The 24,492-nt window shown below is 46.9% G+C and overlaps 1 protein-coding gene across 1 annotated transcript in view; it reads left to right on the top strand.

Annotated features, from left to right (window-relative positions):
• LOC140374746 (olfactory receptor 52H1-like) overlaps nt 1-19,269 on the top strand; it is a 30,803-nt gene extending 11,534 nt beyond the window's left edge. The window contains exons 2-3 of the mRNA XM_072461745.1: nt 9,197-9,475; nt 18,905-19,269. Coding sequence (XP_072317846.1) covers nt 9,197-9,475; nt 18,905-19,269 — 644 coding nt within the window. The remainder of the gene's footprint in view (nt 1-9,196; nt 9,476-18,904) is intronic.
• The last annotated feature ends 5,223 nt before the right edge of the window (nt 19,270-24,492 follow it).

Here is a 24,492-nt window from a genome sequence, read left to right on the forward strand (position 1 = left end):
TTGAATAAGTGTAATAAGTTTAATAAGTGTAATAAGTGTAATAAGTGTAATAAGTGTAATAAGTGTAATAAGTTTAATAAGTTTAGTGAGTTTAATAAGTGTAATAAGTGTAATAAGTGTAATAAGTGTAATAAGTGTAATAAGTGTAATAAGTTTAATAAGTGTAATAAGTTTAATAAGTGTAATAAGTGTAATAAGTTGAATAAGTGTAATAAGTTTAATAAGTGTAATAAGTGTAATAAGTGTAATAAGTTTAATAAGTGTAATAAGTTTAATAAGTTTAATAAGTGTAATAAGTTTAATAAGTGTAATAAGTTTAATAAGTGTAATAAGTGTAATAAGTGTAATAAGTTTAATAAGTGTAATAAGTTTAATAAGTGTAATAAGTGTAATAAGTGTAATAAGTGTAATAAGTTTAATAAGTGTAATAAGTTTAATAAGTGTAATAAGTGTAATAAGTGTAATAAGTGTAATAAGTTTAATAAGTGTAATAAGTTTAATAAGTGTAATAAGTGTAATAAGTGTAATAAGTTTAATAAGTGTAATAAGTTTAATAAGTGTAATAAGTTTAATAAGTGTAATAAGTGTAATAAGTGTAATAAGTGTAATAAGTGTAATAAGTTTAATAAGTGTAATAAGTTTAATAAGTGTAATAAGTGTAATAAGTTGAATAAGTGTAATAAGTTTAATAAGTGTAATAAGTTTAATAAGTGTAATAAGTGTAATAAGTGTAATAAGTGTAATAAGTGTAATAAGTGTAATAAGTTTAATAAGTGTAATAAGTTTAATAAGTTTAATAAGTGTAATAAGTTTAATAAGTGTAATAAGTGTAATAAGTGTAATAAGTGTAATAAGTGTAATAAGTGTAATAAGTGTAATAAGTTTAATAAGTGTAATAAGTGTAATAAGTTTAATAAGTGTAATAAGTTTAATAAGTGTAATAAGTGTAATAAGTGTAATAAGTGTAATAAGTGTAATAAGTGTAATAAGTTTAATAAGTGTAATAAGTGTAATAAGTTTAATAAGTGTAATAAGTTTAATAAGTTTAATAAGTGTAATAAGTTTAATAAGTGTAATAAGTGTAATAAGTGTAATAAGTGTAATAAGTGTAATAAGTGTAATAAGTGTAATAAGTGTAATAAGTTTAATAAGTGTAATAAGTGTAATAAGTTTAATAAGTTTAATAAGTGTAATAAGTTTAATAAGTTTAATAAGTTTAATAAGTGTAATAAGTGTAATAAGTGTAATAAGTTGAATAAGTGTAATAAGTGTAATAAGTGTAATAAGTGTAATAAGTGTAATAAGTTGAATAAGTGTAATAAGTGTAATAAGTGTAATAAGTTGAATAAGTGTAATAAGTTTAGTGATAGCTTGTATTATATGTTCAATAAGGTGAAAATGTTAGTTCTGCTTCAGAAAGTATCACTCACATTATGGTTGAGTTTAGTGGCATTTATGTCACATTTATGTCACATTTTTGTCACATTTATGTCACATTTTTGTCACATTTTTGTCACATTTTTGTCACATTTTTGTCACATTTTTCTGCCTTCGCAGGTTTCGTAGCCTGATCTTTTTGTGATTGGCTAAGATTGGCCTCATTATCATAAAGTATCTTTCAGTTGCATTTTTGTTGGTTTTAGTCACTTCAAAACGCAACAGAAACGTGACTAAAAGCAATTTAGTCGCTTTTAGTCACGTTTTAGTCGGTTATTGTTGCACTGTTTCTGTTTTTAGTCACTTTTTCATTTTTGTCGCTTTTGGCCCTGAAAACGATTAGAGTTCAGAAGCTCGATTGCCGCGGGGGTGAGAGAGCGCCACCCAGAGGACATTCAGGTGAACTGCAGCTGCAGGACCAGGTGAGGCCTGAAGCTTTTCTTATACTTATCTGATCAAGTTAAGGTTCCTGTTTCCATGACAACATGGGCAGGAGAACTAGGGGCTCCTCTGACAGGACCTGCTCTGACAGGACCTGCTGTGACAGGACCTGCTGTGACAGGACCTGCTCTGACAGGACCTGCTGTGACAGGACCTGCTCTGACAGGACCTGCTCTGACAGGACCTGCTGTGACGGGACCTGCTCTGACAGGACCTGCTCTGACAGGACCTGCTCTGACAGGACCTGCTGTGACAGGACCTGCTGTGACAGGACCTGCTGTGACAGGACCTGCTGTGACAGGACCTGCTCTGACAGGACCTGCTGTGACAGGACCTACTCTGACAGGACCTGCTCTGACAGGACCTGCTCTGACAGGAGCTCTGACAGGACCTGCTCTGACAGGACCTACTCTGACAGGACCTGCTCTGACAGGACCTGCTGTGACAGGACCTGCTGTGACAGGACCTGCTCTGACAGGACCTCCTCTGACAGGACCTGCTCTGACAGGACCTGCTCTGACAGGACCTGCTCTGACAGGACCTGCTGTGACAGGACCTGCTCTGACAGGACCTGCTCTGACAGGACCTGCTGTGACAGGACCTGCTGTGACAGGACCTGCTGTGACAGGACCTGCTCTGACAGGAGCTCTGACAGGACCTGCTCTGACAGGACCTGCTCTGACAGGACCTGCTCTGACAGGACCTGCTCTGACAGGACCTGCTCTGACAGGTGAAGGTGAATCTGTGTGAGACGTTTCAACAGCGTCACTTTGGGGATATTTCTTTAGCTTTACATTTTGTCTGAAAATCTTTTAATCTTTTAATACAAATGTGTTTCAAGCAAACTTCTATCAATGTTACAAGTTTGAAGTTTGTATTTGTCTCCACATTTGGAACATGTGAATCATAAGAACATAAACTTGTTGAATCTTGGGAAATAACTTTGGTCTGAAGAAACATCTAGAGAACGTCATCATTAGCTCCTCATTAAGCTGTTGTTCTGATCATTAGTGTCTGGAGACCGAGCTCTGGGACTGCACCAGGTCTAAACCGGGACTGAACCGGGACTGAACCGGGACTGGAGCCGGGACTGGAGCCGGGCCCCCGGGACCTGAAAGAGCCGGGCCCCCAGGACCTGAAAGAGCAACTGTGTCAATAACAAAAACATGTGCCACGTGACGAGGACAAGAGTTTAGAGAGAAACATCTCAACAAAAGTTATACTTCATTACGAGTTATAACAAAGGTGAACAAGTGCGTTGCCATGGTAACCTGTAATAACCAAAGTCCAGCTCCAAGCTTTTTCTACTAAAGAACTAATTACTTTGATAACTTCATCATTAGATTTGAATAAATGTTCAAGTTTGGTCTTTATTTAATGTTCAATTTCTTTTTTTCTTTTATAGCATCAATTGTGAAGTGAACAGTAAATACTGCTGCACAAACACACCACTAGATGTCACTGCAGGGCCGCCGCCGTTACCATGGCAACACAAGCAGATCAGTTTAGTGGTTCACCTCCTGGTGGCGCTGTGTCTACAACAGTTGCATTTCCCTGTGAAGAATGAGACCTTTGACCTTTGACCTGGAGTTATGAAGAAAATTGGTGCTTTTCACCAAATAAGGGCATGAATGTGGGAGGGGCTCCTCTGAGCTCCTCCCACTCTTCTGAATGTGGGAGGGGCTCCTCTGAGCTCCTCCCACTCTTCCTCTGTCAAAACAACATGAGATTCTCCTTCACATTTCTTAATATATTAAATATTCATACATTTGTCCAGATCATAAATGAATTGATATAATTTAGGAATTATTCCCTTTTCAAAAAAGATTTCAGTCAAAGGTTTCACTCTAGATTTTAATCATAATAAAGAACTCATTGTTTAGGCCATAATTAAATTAAACATAATCTGGATCATCTCAGCTGCTTCTCTCTCTGAGCCTGAGGCACCAGCAGGAGGCCGGTCCATGTTTAGTCCTGACTCTGGCACCAGCAGGAGGCCGGTCCATGTTCAGTCCTGACTCTGGCACCAGCAGGAGGCCGCTCCATGTTTGGTCCTGACTCTGGCACCAGCAGGAGGCCGGTCCATGTTTAGTCCTGACTCTGGCACCAGCAGGAGGCCGGTCCATGTTTAGTCCTGACTCTGGCACCAGCAGGAGGCCGGCCCATGTTTAGTCCTGACTCTGGCACCAGCAGGAGGCCGGTCCATGTTTAGTCCTGACTCTGGCACCAGCAGGAGGCCTGGCACCAGCAGGAGGCCGGCCCATGTTTAGTCCTGACTCTGGCACCAGCAGGAGGCCGGTCCATGTTTAGTCCTGACTCTGGCACCAGCAGGAGGCCGCTCCATGTTTAGTCCTGACTCTGGCACCAGCAGGAGGCCGCTCCATGTTTAGTCCTGACTCTGGCACCAGCAAGAGGCCGCTCCATGTTTAGTCCTGACTCTGGCACCAGCAGGAGGCCGGTCCATGTTTAGTCCTGACTCTGGCACCAGCAGGAGGTCGGTCCATGTTTAGTCCTGACTCTGGCACCAGCAGGAGGCCGCTCCATGTTTAGTCCTGACTCTGGCACCAGCAGGAGGCCGCTCCATGTTTAGTCCTGACTTTGGCACCAGCAGGAGGCCGCTCCATGTTTAGTCCTGACTCTGGCACCAGCAGGAGGCCGCTCCATGTTTAGTCCTGACTCTGGCACCAGCAGGAGGCCGGTCCATGTTTAGTCCTGACTCTGGCACCAGCAGGAGGCCGGTCCATGTTTAGTCCTGACTCTGGCACCAGCAGGAGGCCGGTCCATTATTAGTCCTGACTCTGGCACCAGCAGGAGGCCAGTCCATGTTTAGTCCTGACTCTGGCACCAGCAGGAGGCCAGTCCATGTTTAGTCCTGACTCTGGCACCAGCAGGAGGCCGCTCCATGTTTAGTCCTGACTCTGGCACCAGCAGGAGGCTGCTCCATGTTTAGTCCTGACTCTGGCACCAGCAGGAGGCCGCTCCATGTTTAGTCCTGACTCTGGCACCAGCAGGAGGCCGGTCCATGTTTAGTCCTGACTCTGGCACCAGCAGGAGGCCGCTCCATGTTTAGTCCTGACTCTGGCACCAGCAGGAGGCTGGTCCATGTTCAGTCCTGACCCTGGCACCAGCAGGAGGCCAGTCCATGTTTAGTCCTGACTCTGGCACCAGCAGGAGGCCGCTCCATGTTTAGTCCTGACTCTGGCACCAGCAGGAGGCCGCTCCATGTTTAGTCCTGACTCTGGCACCAGCAGGAGGCCGCTCCATGTTTAGTCCTGACTCTGGCACCAGCAGGAGGCCGGTCCATGTTTAGTCCTGACTCTGGCACCAGCAGGAGGCCGGTCCATGTTTAGTCCTGACTCTGGCACCAGCAGGAGGCCGGTCCATGTTTAGTCCTGACTCTGGCACCAGCAGGAGGCCGCTCCATGTTTATTCCTGACTCTGGCACCAGCAGGAGGCCGCTCCATGTTTAGTCCTGACTCTGGCACCAGCAGGAGGCCGCTCCATGTTTAGTCCTGACTCTGGCACCAGCAGGAGGCCGCTCCATGTTTAGTCCTGACTCTGGCACCAGCAGGAGGCCGGTCCATGTTTAGTCCTGACTCTGGCACCAGCAGGAGGCCGGTCCATGTTTAGTCCTGACTCTGGCACCAGCAGGAGGCCGGTCCATGTTTAGTCCTGACTCTGGCACCAGCAGGAGGCCGGTCCATGTTTAGTCCTGACTCTGGCACCAGCAGGAGGCCAGTCCATGTTTAGTCCTGACTCTGGCACCAGCAGGAGGCCGGTCCATGTTTAGTCCTGACTCTGGCACCAGCAGGAGGCCGCTCCATGTTTAGTCCTGACTCTGGCACCAGCAGGAGGCTGGTCCATGTTCAGTCCTGACCCTGGCACCAGCAGGAGGCCGGCCCATGTTTAGTCCTGACTCTGGCACCAGCAGGAGGCCGCTCCATGTTTAGTCCTGACTCTGGCACCAGCAGGAGGCCGCTCCATGTTTAGTCCTGACTCTGGCACCAGCAGGAGGCCGGTCCATGTTTAGTCCTAACTCTGGCACCAGCAGGAGGCTGGTCCATGTTTAGTCCTGACTCTGGCACCAGCAGGAGGCCGGTCCATGTTTAGTCCTGACTCTGGCACCAGCAGGAGGCCGGTCCATGTTTAGTCCTGACTCTGGCACCAGCAGGAGGCCGGTCCATGTTTAGTCCTGACTCTGGCACCAGCAGGAGGCCGGTCCATGTGTAGTCCTGACTCTGGCACCAGCAGGAGGTCGGTCCATGTTTAGTCCTGACTCTGGCACCAGCAGGAGGCCGGTCCATGTTTAGTCCTGACTCTGGCACCTGCAGGAGGCCGCTCCATGTTTAGTCCTGACTCTGGCACCAGCAGGAGGCCGCTCCATGTTTAGTCCTGACTCTGGCACCAGCAAGAGGCCGGTCCATGTTTAGTTCTGACTCTGGCACCAGCAGGAGGCCGGTCCATGTTTAGTCCTGACTCTGGCACCAGCAGGAGGCCGGTCCATGTTTAGTCCTGACTCTGGCACCAGCAGGAGGCCGGTCCATGTTTAGTTCTGACTCTGGCCCCTGCAGGAGGCTGGTCCATGTTTAGTCCTGACTCTGGCACCAGCAGGAGGCCGCTCCATGTTTAGTTCTGACTCTGGCACCTGCAGGAGGCCGGTCCATGTTTAGTCCTGACTCTGGCACCAGCAGGAGGCCGGTCCATGTTTAGTCCTGACTCTGGCACCAGCAGGAGGCCGCTCCATGTTTAGTCCTGACTCTGGCACCAGCAGGAGGCCGATCCATGTTTAGTCCTGACTCTGGCACCAGCAGGAGGCCGGTCCATGTTTAGTCCTGACTCTGGCACCAGCAGGAGGCCGGTCCATGTTTAGTCCTGACTCTGGCACCAGCAGGAGGCCGCTCCATGTTTAGTCCTGACTCTGGCACCAGCAGGAGGCCGGTCCATGTTTAGTCCTGACTCTGGCACCAGCAGGAGGCCGGTCCATGTTTAGTCCTGACTCTGGCACCAGCAGGAGGCCGGTCCATGTTTAGTCCTGACTCTGGCACCAGCAGGAGGCCAGTCCATGTTTAGGAGGCTAAACATGGACTGGCCTCCTGACACTCAGATCTATGTTTCACTATCGGCAGGTGACTATGGACCAGTAGATTCACTCTGTCACTGCATCCAACAGATCGGTTTGTGGATGCAAAACAACTTTCTCCAGCTGAACTCAGACAAGACTGAAATAATCGTTTTTGTCACAGAAACAAAGAGAAGGTGTTAGCGGTCACCTCCAGAGTCTCGCTCTAAAACCTACAAACCAAATTAGAAATCTGGGGGTAATAATGGACTCAGACTTGAACTTTAATAGCCACGTCAAATCAATAACATCAGCAGCTTTTTACCATCCAAAAAACATTGCCAAAATCAAAAATTTAGTGTCAAAACCAGATTTAGAGAGACTTATCCATGCGTTTGTCTCCAGTAGATTAGACTGTAACGGCCGCTCACTGGTCTCTCCAAACGAGTTGTAAAACAGCTGCAGTACATCCAGAACGCTGCTGCTCGGGTCCTGACTAGAACCAGGAAGTATGATCACATTAGTCCTGTTCTCAGGTCTCTGCACTAGCTCCCTGTGGCTCAGAGAATAGACTTTAAAGCAGCTCTGCTTGTGTACAAGTCTCTCCATGGCCTAGCACCAAAGTACATCTTGGATATGTTAGTGCCATATGAACCATCTCGGACTCTGAGGACCTCAGGGACCGGCCTCCTGCTGGTGCCAGAGTCAGGACTAAACATGGGGAATCTGCGTTTCAGTTTTATGCAGCTAAAATCTGGAACATTCTTCCTGAAGATGTGAGACAGGCTTCTACTCTGACAATGTTCAAATCTAAGCTAAAAACAGTTTTAAGTGCTCGCTGGGGGCAACACTGGGGCAATTTTTTAGCATTTTGCGCTGTGCATTTTCGGCGTCCCGTGCAGCAAACTCTAAAGTTAAAAAATCGTAACTGTTTTGTCCTAACCTTAACAAAATGATTTGTTCATAACCCTAATCGTACCACTAATGTGAAAAAATGTATTGTATTAATTAAATTAGCCATTTCTTGTTTGGAATGCACCGAGGAGTTTGCGAACAACCTCAGGTTTGAGGTCTGGTCCAGTCCTGCTTCAGTCCTGGTCTTTGTGTCTCCTCAGGTTTGAGGTCTGGTCCAGTCCTGCTTCAGTCCTGGTCTTTGTGTCTCCTCAGGTTTGAGGTCTGGTCCAGTCCTGCTTCAGTCCTGGTCTTTGTGTCTCCTCAGGTTTGAGGTCTGGTCCAGTCCTGCTTCAGTCCTGGTCTTTGTGTCTCCTCAGGTTTGAGGTCTGGTCCAGTCCTGCTTCAGTCCTGGTCTTTGTGTCTCCTCAGGTTTGAGGTCTGGTCCAGTCCTGCTTCAGTCCTGGTCTTTGTGTCTCCTCAGGTTTGAGGTCTGGTCCAGTCCTGCTTCAGTCCTGGTCTTTGTGTCTCCTCAGGTTTGAGGTCTGGTCCAGTCCTGCTTCAGTCCTGGTCTTTGTGTCTCCTCAGGTTTGAGGTCTGGTCCAGTCCTGCTTCAGTCCTGGTCTTTGTGTCTCCTCAGGTTTGAGGTCTGGTCCAGTCCTGCTTCAGTCCTGGTCTTTGTGTCTCCTCAGGTTTGAGGTCTGGTCCAGTCCTGCTTCAGTCCTGGTCTTTGTGTCTCCTCAGGTTTGAGGTCTGGTCCAGTCCTGCTTCAGTCCTGGTCTTTGTGTCTCCTCAGGTTTGAGGTCTGGTCCAGTCCTGCTTCAGTCCTGGTCTTTGTGTCTCCTCAGGTTTGAGGTCTGGTCCAGTCCTGCTTCAGTCCTGGTCTTTGTGTCTCCTCAGGTTTGAGGTCTGGTCCAGTCCTGCTTCAGTCCTGGTCTTTGTGTCTCCTCAGGTTTGAGGTCTGGTCCAGTCCTGCTTCAGTCCTGGTCTTTGTGTCTCCTCAGGTTTGAGGTCTGGTCCAGTCCTGCTTCAGTCCTGGTCTTTGTGTCTCCTCAGGTTTGAGGTCTGGTCCAGTCCTGCTTCAGTCCTGGTCTTTGTGTCTCCTCAGGTTTGAGGTCTGGTCCAGTCCTGCTTCAGTCCTGGTCTTTGTGTCTCCTCAGGTTTGAGGTCTGGTCCAGTCCTGCTTCAGTCCTGGTCTTTGTGTCTCCTCAGGTTTGAGGTCTGGTCCAGTCCTGCTTCAGTCCTGGTCTTTGTGTCTCCTCAGGTTTGAGGTCTGGTCCAGTCCTGCTTCAGTCCTGGTCTTTGTGTCTCCTCAGGTTTGAGGTCTGGTCCAGTCCTGCTTCAGTCCTGGTCTTTGTGTCTCCTCAGGTTTGAGGTCTGGTCCAGTCCTGCTTCAGTCCTGGTCTTTGTGTCTCCTCAGGTACGTGGCAGTGTGTGAGCCGCTCCGGTATCACTCCATCATGACTCCGCTCCGGCTCTTCTGGCTCTGTTTTTGGTCCTGGTTCTTGGCTCTGGTCTTGATCGGGATCCTGTTTGGACTTCACGCTGGGAGCAGGTTTTGTGGGACTCTGATTCAACACGTGTACTGCAGTAACAGAGGAATACTTCAACTGGCCTGTGAGCCCACGCCCATCAACAACTACTACGGTCAGTGCCATGTTTACTGCAAATACTACAAATACTGCAAATACTGCAAATACTGCTGCCGCTAATAATTCGACCAAGTCTGCAAATTTATGGTCAATATGACAATAACTATAGAGCGAATAAATCCTACTACTACAACTACTACTATAATATTAGTACTGTAAGGGTTGGAAGGGACGCTGGAATTACGCCTAGTGTGGACGGGTCCGTCTGGATTCCATCAAATCCATTAGTTTTAAAAATATTTATTGTGATTTCAGCTGGGAAGACTCAATGTTTCCATGTGGCAGCAGCTTGTCAGATTATTTCAGGAAAAAGTCTAACAATTGGTGCAGCCGATCTCCTGATTAGATGAAGGGTAAATGGGAAAGAGAAGATCGTCTTGTTGTGAACTGTTACGGAATTTCTGCAAACAATCACCAAGGAAAGATGAAACAGAAACAGAGTTTGTCTCTCTCCAAAGGTGGAGTTTATTCACGTGCACAGTGAACGATCTCTCTCCCTGACAGAGGATTCTGTCCCTCCTCCAGAACATTTACAAAGCACATCCTTATAAAGGCAGTGACAAACATTGACACGTACGCACATCATCACAATCAAATCAGCTCCAAAAGAGATAAAACAACCATCACAGATGTGAAGATTCAAGCTTCTCCTTCAGAGGTGACCTGACCCTCAACCGGAGGTGACCTGACCCTCAACCGGAGGTGACCTGACCCTCAACCGGAGGTGACCTGACCCTCAACCGGAGGTGACCTGACCCTCAACCGGAGGTGACCTGACCCTCAACCGGAGGTGACCTGACCCTCAACCGGAGGTGACCTGACCCTCAACCGGAGGTGACCTGACCCTCAACCGGAGGTGACTTGACCCTCAACCGGAGGTGACCTGACCCTCAACCGGAGGTGACTTGACCCTCAACCAGAGGTGACCTGACCCTCAACCGGAGGTGACTTGACCCACAATCCACGTCCTGACGCATGACTCCACGATACAAAGGCGCCGGATCACATTTATTCCTCCTCCCCAGACACTTCCTCCAACTCCTCCGGGGGGATCCAGAGGCGTTCCCAGGCCAGCCGAGAGACATAGTTTCTCCAGGGTCCTGGGTCTTCCCCAGGGCCTCTTCCCCCCAGCGAGGCGCCCAGGAGGCTCCGGAACAGATGCCCGAGCCACCTCAGCTGGCTCCTCTCGACGTGGAGGAGCAGCGGCTTTACTCCGAGCTCCCCCCGTGTGGCCGAGCTCCTCACCTTATCTCTAAGGGAGTGCCCAGCCACACGGCGGAGGAAACTCATTTTGACCGCTTGTATTCGCAATCTTGTCCTTTGGGTCATTACCCAAAGCTTATGACCATAGGTGAGGTCAGGAACGTAGACCAACCGGTAAATCAAGACCTTTGTCTTTGGACTCAGCTCCTTCTTCACCACAACAGTCAATGCAGCGACTGCGTCGATCCAACTGTCAATTTCACGCTCCATCCTTCCCTCACTCGTGAACAAGACCCCGAGATACTTGAACTCCTCCACTTGGGGCAATGACCCCCCACCTACCTGAAGAGGGCAAGCCACCTTTTTCCAGTCGAGAACCATGGCCTCGGATTTGGAGCTGATTCTCATCCCAGACGCTTCACACTCGGCGCAAACCGTCCCAGTGCAGCTGCAGGTCCGGGTTTGATGGATCCATCAGGACAACATTGTCTGCAAACAGCAGAGATGAGACCCTATGGTTCCCAAACCGGACACCCTCTAACCCCTGACCACACCCTCCGACCCCTGACCACACCCTCTGACCCCTGACCACACCCTCTGACCCCTGACTGCGCCTAGAAATTCTGTCCATAAAAACTATGATCAGAACCGGTGACAAAGGGCAGCCCTGAGGAGTTCCACACGCACTGAAAACAGGTCTGACTTACTGTAATGAACACAGCTCCTGCTCCTGTCAGACAGGGACCGGACAGCCCTGAGCAAAGGGCCCCGGACCCCGTACTCCCGGAGCACCCCCCAAAGGACACCCCGAGGGACACGGTCGAAAGCCTTCTCCAGATCCACAAAGCACATGTGGACTTGTTGGGCAAACTCCCATGAACCCTCAAGCACCCGATGGAGGGTATAGAGCTGGTCCAGTGTTCCACGACCGGGACGAAAACCACTCTGCTCCTCCTGAATCTGAGGTTCTATCGGTCAGATTCTCCTCTCCAGGACCTGGAATAGACCTTATGGTAGGCTGAGGAGTGTGATCCCTCTGTAGTTGGAACACACCCTCCGGTCCCCCTTCTTGAACAGAGGAACCACCACTCCGGTCTGCCAGTCCAGAGGCACTGTCCCCGACCGCCACGCCCTGTTGCAGAGACGTGTCAGCCAAGACAGTCCTACAAAATCCAGAGACTTTAGGTCCTCAGGGCGGTTCTCATCCACCCCCGGAGCCCTGCCACCGAGGAGTTTGCGAAACAACCTCAGTGACTTCAGCTTGGGTGATGGATGAGCCAGCCTCCGAGTCCCCGGTCTCTACTTCCTCTTCGGAAGACGTGACTGATGGATTAAGGAGGTCCTCAAAGTATTCCTTCCACCGTCCGACGACATCCCCAGTCGAGGTCAGCAGGTCTCCACCCGCACCGTATACCGTGTTGGTGAAGCACTGCTTCCCTCTCCTGAGGCGCTGGACGGTTTGCCAGGATTTCTTTAGGGCCGACCGATAGTCCTCCTCCATGGCCTCCCGAACTCCTCCCAGCCCCGGGTTTTTCCCCCTGCACAGCACGAGCTGCGCCTGCTTGGCCTGCCGATACCTGTCGATGACCTCAGGAGACCTACAAGCCAGAGTGGCCTGATAGGCCTCCTTCTTTAGTCTGACGACATCCCTTACTTCCCGTGTCCACCACCGGGTTCGGGGGTTGCCTTGTCCACCGGAGTGAACTCCAACATGTGGCGGCTGAGCTGAGGGGCTATAAGCCCACACCAGCCCCGCCTCTCCCCGCGGGCAGCACCAGAGAAGTGGAGCGTCCAGCCCCTCTCGAGGAGATGGTTCCAGAGCCCAAACTGTGCTGGAGGTGAGGCCGACTATATCTAGTCGGTATCGCTCAACCTCCCGCACAGGCTCAGGCTCCTGCCCCCAGCGAGGTGACGTTCCATGTCCCCAGAGTTAGTCTCTGTGTCTGGAGATCTGGTTGCCCCTGCCGTCGACGGCCGCACAGATCACTCTGCACCGGCCCCTTATGGATCCTCCTGCGGGTGGTGGGCCCACGGGGGGGCGGCCCCACGTCGCTCTTTCAGGCTGTGCCCGGCCGGGCCCCGTGGGAAAAGACCCGGCCACCAGGCGCTTGCCATCGAGCACCCACCCCAGGCCTGGCTCCGGTGACGCTGATCTGGGCGACGTAAACGGTCTTTTTCTTGTTGTCATCATAAGAGGCTTCTGAACCGATCTTTGTCTGACCCGTCACTTAGGACCTGTTTGCCTTGGGAGACCCGACCAGGGTCTTGAAGCCCCCGACGACATAGCTCCCGGGATCATTCGGGCGCTCAAACCCCTCCACCACGTTAAGGTGTCGGTTCAAGGAGAGGCAATAAATTCTCCTCAGGCTCCAAACTGCATTCAGCTTTTTTTGGCACTAAAACAGCGTTAGCACATGTTTCACGCAGATCTCACGAGTCAGAACAAAACGGACACATTATATATGACAGCGCTTGTAAACCCGGGAAACACATATGAGCAGAAACAGCAGTTAAATCCACACTCGCCTCTTTAGCGCTTTGTAAAATTCCAAAACTACACGGCTCCTTAAATCCTCTGTCCTACTCATGTGGTTTGTGTTTAAGACTCGGCTTCTCATGCCAAACACTCAAATATCAGGAAAGAAATGAAGACTTTTGCCTCGTCTCGTCCGTTCAACCAAAACAACACTTTGCAGCGTCTCTGAATGAGATCGAGCGTCAAAGTGTCAATTCTGCAATTCAGAGGAGAGACACACATGACACACAACTGTGGGCTTTTTTGCTTAAAGAACAGATTTTCTTTTTGAACAAAGATCATCTCTGGAACTCTTTCTCTTCATCTTTTGTCCTGCTCAGAATCTTCTCCTCTTTGTCTTTGATTCAGTGTTTTGTGTCTTTAAGATGAAGCTGAACGACGCTCTGTGGTCCTGAACTCTAGTGTCTGACGTGTGAGAGCCTCTGCTGCAGTGGCTCTTTAGTCTCACTATGTGGCTCTTTAGTCTCACTATGTGGCTCTTTAGTCTCACTATGTGGCTCTTTAGTCTCACCATGTGGCTCTTTAGTCTCACTATGTGGCTCTTTAGTCTCACTATGTGGCTCTTTAGTCTCACTATGTGGCTCTTTTGTCTCACTATGTGGCTCTTTAGTCTCACCATGTGGCTCTTTAGTCTCACCATGTGGCTCTTTAGTCTCACTATGTGGCTCTTTAGTCTCACTATGTGGCTCTTTAGTCTCACTATGTGGCTCTTTAGTCTCACCATGTGGCTCTTTAGTCTCACCATGTGGCTCTTTAGTCTCACTATGTGGCTCTTTAGTCTCACTATGTGGCTCTTTAGTCTCACTATTTGGCTCTTTTGTCTCACTATGTGGCTCTTTAGTCTCACTATTTGGCTCTTTTGTCTCACTATGTGGCTCTCTATAGTCTCACTATGTGGCTCTTTAGTCTCACTATGTGGCTCTTTAGTCTCACTATGTGGCTCTTTAGTCTCACTATGTGGCTCTTTAGTCTCACTATGTGGCTCTTTAGTCTCACTATGTGGCTCTTTAGGCTCACTATGTGGCTCTTTAGTCTCACCATGTGGCTCTTTAGTCTCACTATGTGGCTCTCTTTAGTCTCACCATGTGGCTCTCTTTAGTCTCACTATGTGGCTCTTTAGTCTCACCATGTGGCTCTTTAGTCTCACCATGTGGCTCTTTAGTCTCACCATGTGGCTCTCTTTAGTCTCACCATGTGGCTCTCTTTAGTCTCACCATGTGGCTCTTTAGTCTCACTATGTGGCTCTTTAGTCTCACTATGTGGCTCTTTAGTCTCACTATGTGGCTCTTTAGTCTCACTATGTGGCTCTTTAGTCTCACTATGTGGCTCTTTAGTCTCACCATGTGGCTCTCTTTAGTCTCACTATGTGGCTCTTTAGTCTCACCATGTGGCTCTTTAGTCTCACTATGTGGCTCTTTAGTCTCACCATGTGGCTCTTTAGTCTCACCATGTGGCTCTCTTTAGTCTCACCATGTGGCTCTTTAGTCTCACTATGTGGCTCTTTAGTCTCACCATGTGGCTCTTTAGTCTCACTATGTGGCTCTTTAGTCTCACCATGTGGCTCTTTAGTCTCACCATGTGGCTCTTTAGTCTCACTATGTGGCTCTTTAGTCTCACCATGTGGCTCTCTTTAGTCTCACTATGTGGCTCTTTAGTCTCACTATGTGGCTCTTTAGTCTCACCATGTGGCTCTTTAGTCTCACTATGTGGCTCTTTAGTCTCACCATGTGGCTCTTTAGTCTCACCATGTGGCTCTCTATAGTCTCACTATGTGGCTCTTTAGTCTCACTATTTGGCTCTTTAGTCTCACTATGTGGCTCTTTAGGCTCACCATGTGGCTCTCTTTAGTCTCACTATGTGGCTCTTTAGTCTCACTATGTGGCTCTTTAGTCTCACTATGTGGCTCTCTATAGTCTCACTATGTGGCTCTTTAGTCTCACTATGTGGCTCTCTTTAGTCTCACTATGTGGCTCTTTAGTCTCACTATGTGGCTCTCTTTAGTCTCACTATGTGGCTCTTTAGTCTCACTATGTGGCTCTTTAGTCTCACCATGTGGCTCTTTAGTCTCACTATGTGGCTCTTTAGTCTCACTATGTGGCTCTTTAGTCTCACTATGTGGCTCTTTTGTCTCACTATGTGGCTCTTTAGTCTCACTATGTGGCTCTTTAGTCTCACTATGTGGCTCTCTTTAGTCTCATTATGTGGCTCTTTAGTCTCACTATGTGGCTCTTTAGTCTCACTATGTGGCTCTTTAGTCTCACTATGTGGCTCTTTAGTCTCACTATGTGGCTCTCTTTAGTCTCACCATGTGGCTCTTTAGTCTCACTATGTGGCTCTCTTTAGTCTCACTATGTGGCTCTTTTGTCTCACTATGTGGCTCTCTTTAGTCTCACTATGTGGCTCTTTTGTCTCACTATGTGGCTCTCTTTAGTCTCACTATGTGGCTCTTTAGTCTCACTATGTGGCTCTTTAGTCTCACTATGTGGCTCTTTAGTCTCACTATTTGGCTCTTTTGTCTCACTATGTGGCTCTTTAGTCTCACCATGTGGCTCTTTAGTCTCACTATGTGGCTCTTTAGTCTCACTATGTGGCTCTTTAGTCTCACTATGTGGCTCTTTAGTCTCACTATGTGGCTCTTTAGTCTCACTATGTGGCTCTTTTGTCTCACTATGTGGCTCTTTAGTCTCACTATGTGGCTCTTTAGTCTCACTATGTGGCTCTCTTTAGTCTCACTATGTGGCTCTTTAGTCTCACCATGTGGCTCTTTAGTCTCACCATGTGGCTCTTTAGTCTCACCATGTGGCTCTCTTTAGTCTCACCATGTGGCTCTCTTTAGTCTCACTATGTGGCTCTTTAGTCTCACCATGTGGCTCTTTAGTCTCACCATGTGGCTCTCTTTAGTCTCACCATGTGGCTCTCTTTAGTCTCACTATGTGGCTCTTTAGTCTCACTATGTGGCTCTTTAGTCTCACCATGTGGCTCTTTAGTCTCACCATGTGGCTCTTTAGTCTCACTATGTGGCTCTTTATTCTCACTATGTGGCTCTTTAGTCTCACTATGTGGCTCTTTAGTCTCACTATGTGGCTCTTTAGTCTCATTATGTGGCTCTTTAGTCTCACTATGTGGCTCTTTAGTCTCACTATGTGGCTCTTTAGTCTCATTATGTGGCTCTTTAGTCTCATTATGTGGCTCTTTAGTCTCATTATGTGGCTCTTTAGTCTCATTATGTGGCTCTTTAGTCTCACTATGTGGCTCTTTAGTCTCACTATGTGGCTCTTTAGTCTCACTATGTGGCTCTTTAGTCTCACTATGTGGCTCTTTAGTCTCATTATGTGGCTCTTTAGTCTCATTATGTGGCTCTTTAGTCTCATTATGTGGCTCTTTAGTCTCATTATGTGGCTCTTTAGTCTCACTATGTGGCTCTCTTTAGTCTCATTATGTGGCTCTTTAGTCTCACTATGTGGCTCTTTAGTCTCACCATGTGGCTCTTTAGTCTCATTATGTGGCTCTTTAGTCTCACTATGTGGCTCTTTAGTCTCACCATGTGGCTCTTTAGTCTCATTATGTGGCTCTTTAGTCTCACTATGTGGCTCTTTAGTCTCACTATGTGGCTCTTTAGTCTCATTATGTGGCTCTTTAGTCTCACTATGTGGCTCTTTAGTCTCATTATGTGGCTCTTTAGTCTCACTATGTGGCTCTTTAGTCTCACCATGTGGCTCTTTAGTCTCATTATGTGGCTCTTTAGTCTCACTATGTGGCTCTTTAGTCTCACCATGTGGCTCTTTAGTCTCATTATGTGGCTCTTTAGTCTCACTATGTGGCTCTTTAGTCTCACTATGTGGCTCTTTAGTCTCACTATGTGGCTCTTTAGTCTCACTATGTGGCTCTTTAGTCTCATTATGTGGCTCTTTAGTCTCACTATGTGGCTCTCTTTAGTCTCATTATGTGGCTCTTTAGTCTCACTATGTGGCTCTTTAGTCTCACCATGTGGCTCTTTAGTCTCATTATGTGGCTCTTTAGTCTCACTATGTGGCTCTTTAGTCTCACTATGTGGCTCTTTAGTCTCATTATGTGGCTCTTTAGTCTCATTATGTGGCTCTTTAGTCTCATTATGTGGCTCTTTAGTCTCATTATGTGGCTCTTTAGTCTCACTATGTGGCTCTCTTTAGTCTCATTATGTGGCTCTTTAGTCTCACTATGTGGCTCTTTAGTCTCATTATGTGGCTCTTTAGTCTCATTATGTGGCTCTTTAGTCTCATTATGTGGCTCTTTAGTCTCATTATGTGGCTCTTTAGTCTCACTATGTGGCTCTCTTTAGTCTCATTATGTGGCTCTTTAGTCTCATTATGTGGCTCTTTAGTCTCATTATGTGGCTCTTTAGTCTCACTATGTGGCTCTCTTTAGTCTCATTATGTGGCTCTTTAGTCTCACTATGTGGCTCTTTAGTCTCACTATGTGGCTCTCTTTAGTCTCACTATGTGGCTCTTTAGTCTCACCATGTGGCTCTTTAGTCTCACTATGTGGCTCTTTAGTCTCACTATGTGGCTCTTTAGTCTCACTATGTGGCTCTTTAGTCTCACCATGTGGCTCTTTAGTCTCACTATGTGGCTCTTTAGTCTCATTATGTGGCTCTTTAGTCTCATTATGTGGCTCTTTAGTCTCATTATGTGGCTCTTTAGTCTCATTATGTGGCTCTTTAGTCTCACTATGTGGCTCTTTAGTCTCACTATGTGGCTCTCTTTAGTCTCACTATGTGGCTCTTTAGTCTCACCATGTGGCTCTTTAGTCTCACTATGTGGCTCTTTAGTCTCACTATGTGGCTCTTTAGTCTCACTATGTGGCTCTTTAGTCTCACCATGTTGCTCTTTAGTCTCACTATGTGGCTCTTTAGTCTCATTATGTGGCTCTTTAGTCTCACCATGTGGCTCTTTAGTCTCACTATGTGGCTCTTTAGTCTCACCATGTGGCTCTTTAGTCTCACTATGTGGCTCTTTAGTCTCATTATGTGGCTCTTTAGTCTCATTATGTGGCTCTTTAGTCTCACCATGTGGCTCTTTAGTCTCACTATGTGGCTCTTTAGTCTCACCATGTGGCTCTTTAGTCTCACTATGTGGCTCTTTAGTCTCACCATGTGGCTCTTTAGTCTCACTATGTGGCTCTTTAGTCTCACCATGTGGCTCTTTAGTCTCACCATGTGGCTCTTTTGTCCTTAGGATGAACCAGTTTGTGTCTTAAAGTGTTTCCTGGTTTCAAATAAACAAGGACTTGAGTTTCTCAGCTGTCACTTTGGTCCTTTCCTGTAGGTGGCGTCAAGAGAAGGAGCCAGAGTCAGGCCACAGTAGGAGTAAACAAAGAGGGTAGTTTCAAGTGAAACCAAAAACTCCCTTTATCAGGAGGTGGGCGGGGCTAACTCAGAGTAGGATAAATATCTGAGTTCCCAGACTTGATTCTCAGATTGAGAATGACTCTTGGATGAGAGTCCAGATGATGGAATCTTTTTCGACAGTGGAGCCCTGCTGGACAAATGAGGTGTTACACGACAATATCCTGTAAAGTTACAAGATGAAGGAAACAGTTGCCGAATCCTCAAATTGTGCAAATAAAACCCTGTCTTTGTGTTAAAACTGCTGCTGCTGCTGCTGCTGCTGCTGCTGTTATTAATACAAAGTATCGTCCTTGTCTCAGGCGCGGCGATAACGTACGTGGTCAACATCAGCGTGTTCCTGGTCACTGCGTTCTCCTACACTCGGATCCTGTTGGCAGTCCTGGGTCATGGAGGTCATGACCCGGTCCAGACCCGCTCAAAGGCGCTGCAGACCTGCGTCCCGCACCTGGTGGTGTACGTCCTGTTCAACGTGGGCGTCATCATCATCATCATCTCGTATCGTTTTCCCGTTCTCACTCCGAACATGAAGAAACTCATCAGCATCCTCTTCATCATCGTCCCGCCCACCGTCAACCCGCTCATTTACGGCCTGGTGAGCCGCGAGCTGCGCAGCGCCATCTGCAGGCAACTACGCCGCATCGCACCCAAGAGCCAGAGAGCCTGAAGACACAGCAGAGTCATGACCTCTGCAGTGGAGTCATGACCTCTGCAGTGGAGTCATGACCTCTGCAGTGGACTCATGACCACTGCAGTGGACTCATGACCTCTGCAGTGGAGTCATGACCTCTACAGTGGACTCGTGATCTCTGCAGTGGAGTCGTGACCTCTGCAGTGGAGTCATGACCACTGCAGTGGAGTCATGACCACTGCAGTGGAGTCATGACCTGCAGTGGAGTCATGACCTCTGCAGTGGAGTCATGACCTCTGCAGTGGAGTCATGACCTCTGCAGTGGACTCATGACCACTGCAGTGGACTCATGACCACTGCAGTGGAGTCATTACCTCTGCAGTGGAGTCATGACCTGCAGTGGAGTCATTACCTCTGCAGTGGAGTCATGACCTCTGCAGTGGAGTCATGACCTCTACTGCAGACTCATGACCTCTGCAGTGGAGTCATGACCTCTGCAGTGGAGTCATGACCTCTACAGTGGACTCGTGATCTCTGCAGTGGAGTCGTGACCTCTGCAGTGGAGTCATGACCACTGCAGTGGAGTCATGACCACTGCAGTGGAGTCATGACCTCTGCAGCGGACTCATGACCTTTGCAGTGGACTAATGACCTCTACAGTGGGGTCATGACCTCTACAGCGGACTCATGACCTCTACAGTGGACTCATGACCTCTGCAGGGGACTAATGACCTCTACAGCGGACTCATGACCTCTGACCACCACTGGACCTGGACGCGCTCAGCCCTGCTCATGTCCTCTGCAGTGGAGTCATGACCTCTGCAGTGGAGTCATGACCTCTGCTGCAGACTCATGACCTCTGCAGCAGACTCATGACCTTTGCAGGGGACTAATGACCTCTGCAGCGGACTCATGACCTTTGCAGGGGACTAATGACCTCTACAGTGGGGTCATGACCTCTGCAGCAGACTCATGACCTCTGCAGCAGACTCATGACCTCTGCAGCGGACTCATGACCTCTGCAGCGGACTCATGACTTCTGACCACCACTGGACCTGTTCAGCCCTATTTAACCCTGTTTAACCCAGTTTAACCCTCTTTAACCCAGTTTAACCCTGTTTAACTCTGTTGGTTGCCACTTCTGTCCTTCATGTTTGCAGATATTTATCTTAGATTAACTTTATATTTAAATAAAAATGTTTAAGCCTTGATCGTGTTCTCATTATTCTGGGTCTGAGCCTGTGTCAGGAGCCTGTGTCAGGGGCCTGTGTCAGGAGCCTGTGTCAGGGGCCAGTGTCAGGAGCCAGTGTCAGGGGCCAGTGTCAGGAGCCTGTTTACCCAGAGGCACAGTAGACCAAAGAGATCCTGCTCTACATTTGTGTAGATTTGCAGGAAAGATGTAAAAACACAGTTGAAGGTTAGACCTGGTTTAGTCCTGGTTTAGTCCTGATTTAGTCCTGGTTTAGACCTGGTTTAGACCTGATTTAGTCCTGGTTTAGACCTGGTTTAGACCTGGTTTAGTCCTGGTTTAGTCCTGGTTTAGTCCTGGTTTAGACCTGGTTTAGTCCTGGTTTAGACCTGGTTTAGACCTGGTTTAGTCCTGGTTTAGACCTGGTTTAGTCCTGGTTTAGACCTGGTTTAGTCCTGGTTTAGACCTGGTTTAGACCTGGTTTAGTCCTGGTTTAGACCTGGTTTAGTCCTGGTTTAGACCTGGTTTAGTCCTGGTTTAGACCTGGTTTAGTCCTGGTTTAGTCCTGGTTTAGACCTGGTTTAGTCCTGGTTTAGTCCTGATTTAGTCCTGGTTTAGACCTGGTTTAGACCTGGTTTAGTCCTGGTTTAGTCCTGGTTTAGTCCTGGTTTAGTCCTGGTTTAGACCTGGTTTAGTCCTGGTTTAGTCCTGATTTAGTCCTGGTTTAGACCTGGTTTAGACCTGATTTAGTCCTGGTTTAGACCTGGTTTAGACCTGGTTTAGTCCTGGTTTAGTCCTGGTTTAGTCCTGGTTTAGACCTGGTTTAGTCCTGGTTTAGACCTGGTTTAGACCTGGTTTAGTCCTGGTTTAGACCTGGTTTAGTCCTGGTTTAGACCTGGTTTAGTCCTGGTTTAGACCTGGTTTAGACCTGGTTTAGTCCTGGTTTAGACCTGGTTTAGTCCTGGTTTAGACCTGGTTTAGTCCTGGTTTAGACCTGGTTTAGTCCTGGTTTAGTCCTGGTTTAGACCTGGTTTAGTCCTGGTTTAGTCCTGATTTAGTCCTGGTTTAGACCTGGTTTAGACCTGGTTTAGTCCTGGTTTAGTCCTGGTTTAGTCCTGGTTTAGTCCTGGTTTAGACCTGGTTTAGTCCTGGTTTAGTCCTGGTTTAGTCCTGGTTTAGTCCTGGTTTAGTCCTGGTTTAGACCTGGTTTAGTCCTGGTTTAGTCCTGATTTAGTCCTGGTTTAGTCCTGGTTTAGTCCTGGTTTAGTCCTGACTTTCAGTTGACGTCAGGAGCTCGTCATGTTTCATATTAATATTCCTCATTTACATATTCACAAAACTGTATTTAAGCTGTTACAGCCGGTCAAACACAGAGACTTTCTCTGGACCAGGTAAGATACTGACACCAGGACTAAACCAGGTCTAAATCAGGACTAAACCAGGTCTAAACCAGGTCTAAACCAGGACTAAACCAGGTCTAAACCAGGTCTAAACCAGGACTAAACCAGGTCTAAACCAGGACTAAACCAGGACTAAACCAGGTCTAAACCAGGACTAAACCAGGACTAAACCAGGACTAAACCAGGTCTAAACCAGGACTAAACCAGGACTAAACCAGGTCTAAACCAGGACTAAACCAGGACTAAACCAGGACTAAACCAGGTCTAAACCAGGACTAAACCAGGACTAAACCAGGACTAAACCAGGTCTAAACCAGGACTAAACCAGGACTAAATCAGGACTAAACCAGGACTAAATCAGGACTAAACCAGGACTAAACCAGGTCTAAACCAGGACTAAACCAGGACTAAACCAGGACTAAACCAGGACTAAACCAGGACTAAACCAGGACTAAATCAGGACTAAACCAGGACTAAACCAGGACTACAAATTGATCTTTTTTTCGTCCAATGAAAGAGGAGGAAAATGAAGTGTAAACATGTTTGTTTGTATTTGCTGTTTACGACAGAAAACAAGAGGATAAAATGTGAGGATTTAACTTTTGATCTAGAATGAAGTGATTTTAAACAGACGCTGAGGACTCCTGAAGTACACGTGTTTCATGTATTTAAATATAAAGTATTTGTACTTTTCACAGGTTCAATTAGAACTTACAGCTTACAAGTTGAACAAATGAAGGACTTTGTGTGTTTCAGAGCTGAGCCTGAAGTGAAGTGTTTGTGCTAAAAGTATATTATAAACGTATATATATAGTATATTATTATATATTACTTTAAGTATACAGTATAAATATCAGGTGAAGAGAAAGAGTAAAACTACAGTGCTGTGAAACCCCTGAAGACCTCGTTATAGACTCAATGTGTCTTTGTTTGGTCAAGATTGTGTTATTAAAATGTATAAAGTATAAGTTATGGATTATGACACATTATTGATGCATGAAACTGTCCAGAGCTTTAGAGCTCAATAGAAACATTATAAAACAAGCAGCAACACTTTTACTAGAACACAATATTTGACTGAGATGATAAAAAGAGACTTGGATGAGGTTCGAGCAAAGAAACGTGGTTCGTTTGGAGTTATTTCCAAAGTATTACAAATATAACCTGGACAATCTGGGCCTCATTGTGTTTAGAGTGAAGATGGATTTAGAAATAAACTCTATGTTCTTGTGGAGAATAGATATATTGAATGATTTAAGGCGCTGTATATATCCATATCAGACAAGAACATGTGGGATCCCTCAAGGTTCTGTGATTGGTCCAGAACTTGTCATTATATTGACATTTATAAAGGAGGTTTTAAACTTCATTATGTTTGCAGATGTTCTGGACAAAGACATAACGATAATGATCTATTGGCGAGGATGGAAAGACAGATGGAGTTGAACCTTTTTGATCATTTTAATAATATTAACATGGAAACCACACGTACTTTTTCTGAACCCAAAAATATCACAGACCCTATGTATGTAGTACAAAAGTAAAGATTTACTGACTCGTGATGCATTATCTAGTATTTACAGTACTTATTGTGTGGAGTTTAACTTTAGTTTTATTACAGGAACGAGCCATGAAAAAAACTGATATTTTGAACATATGAATCCACTACTTATTAAATCACACATGATGAAATGTAGCCAATTGTAAAGTACTTCAAATATAGATTATATAGGTTTAGGGTTTGCCAAATATATAAGTAGTCTTGGCTCAGATCTTAGTCTTGGCTCAGATCTAAGTCTTGGCTCAGATCTTAGTCTTGGCTCAGATCTTAGTCTTGGCTCAGATCTAAGTCTTGGCTCAGATCTAAGTCTTGGCTCAGATCTAAGTCTTGGCTCAGATCTAAGTCTTGGCTCAGATCTAAGTCTTGGCTCAGATCTTAGTCTTGGCTCAGATCTAAGTCTTGGCTCAGATCTAAGTCTTGGCTCAGATCTAAGTCTTGGCTCAGATCTTAGTCTTGGCTCAGATCTAAGTCTTGGCTCAGATCTTAGTCTTGGCTCAGATCTTAGTCTTGGCTCAGATCTTAGTCTTGGCTCAGATCTAAGTCTTGGCTCAGATCTAAGTCTTGGCTCAGATCTTAGTCTTGGCTCAGATCTAAGTCTTGGCTCAGATCTTAGTCTTGGCTCAGATCTAAGTCTTGGCTCAGATCTAAGTCTTGGCTCAGATCTAAGTCTTGGCTCAGATCTTAGTCTTGGCTCAGATCTAAGTCTTGGCTCAGATCTTAGTCTTGGCTCAGATCTTAGTCTTGGCTCAGATCTTAGTCTTGGCTCAGATCTAAGTCTTGGCTCAGATCTAAGTCTTGGCTCAGATCTAAGTCTTGGCTCAGATCTAAGTCTTGGCTCAGATCTAAGTCTTGGCTCAGATCTTAGTCTTGGCTCAGATCTAAGTCTTGGCTCAGATCTTAGTCTTGGCTCAGATCTAAGTCTTGGATCAGATCTTAGTCTTGGCTCAGATCTTAGTCTTGGCTCAGATCTTAGTCTTGGCTCAGATCTTAGTCTTGGCTCAGATCTTAGTCTTGGCTCAGATCTAAGTCTTGGCTCAGATCTAAGTCTTGGCTCAGATCTAAGTCTTGGATCAGATCTAAGTCTTGGCTCAGATCTAAGTCTTGGCTCA

The sequence above is a fragment of the Eucyclogobius newberryi genome, unplaced genomic scaffold (assembly GCF_026437365.1).
Source record: "Eucyclogobius newberryi isolate DKJ021-1_F unplaced genomic scaffold, fEucNew1.0.hap1 SCAF_31, whole genome shotgun sequence".
NCBI classification, from domain to species: domain Eukaryota; kingdom Metazoa; phylum Chordata; class Actinopteri; order Gobiiformes; family Gobiidae; genus Eucyclogobius; species Eucyclogobius newberryi.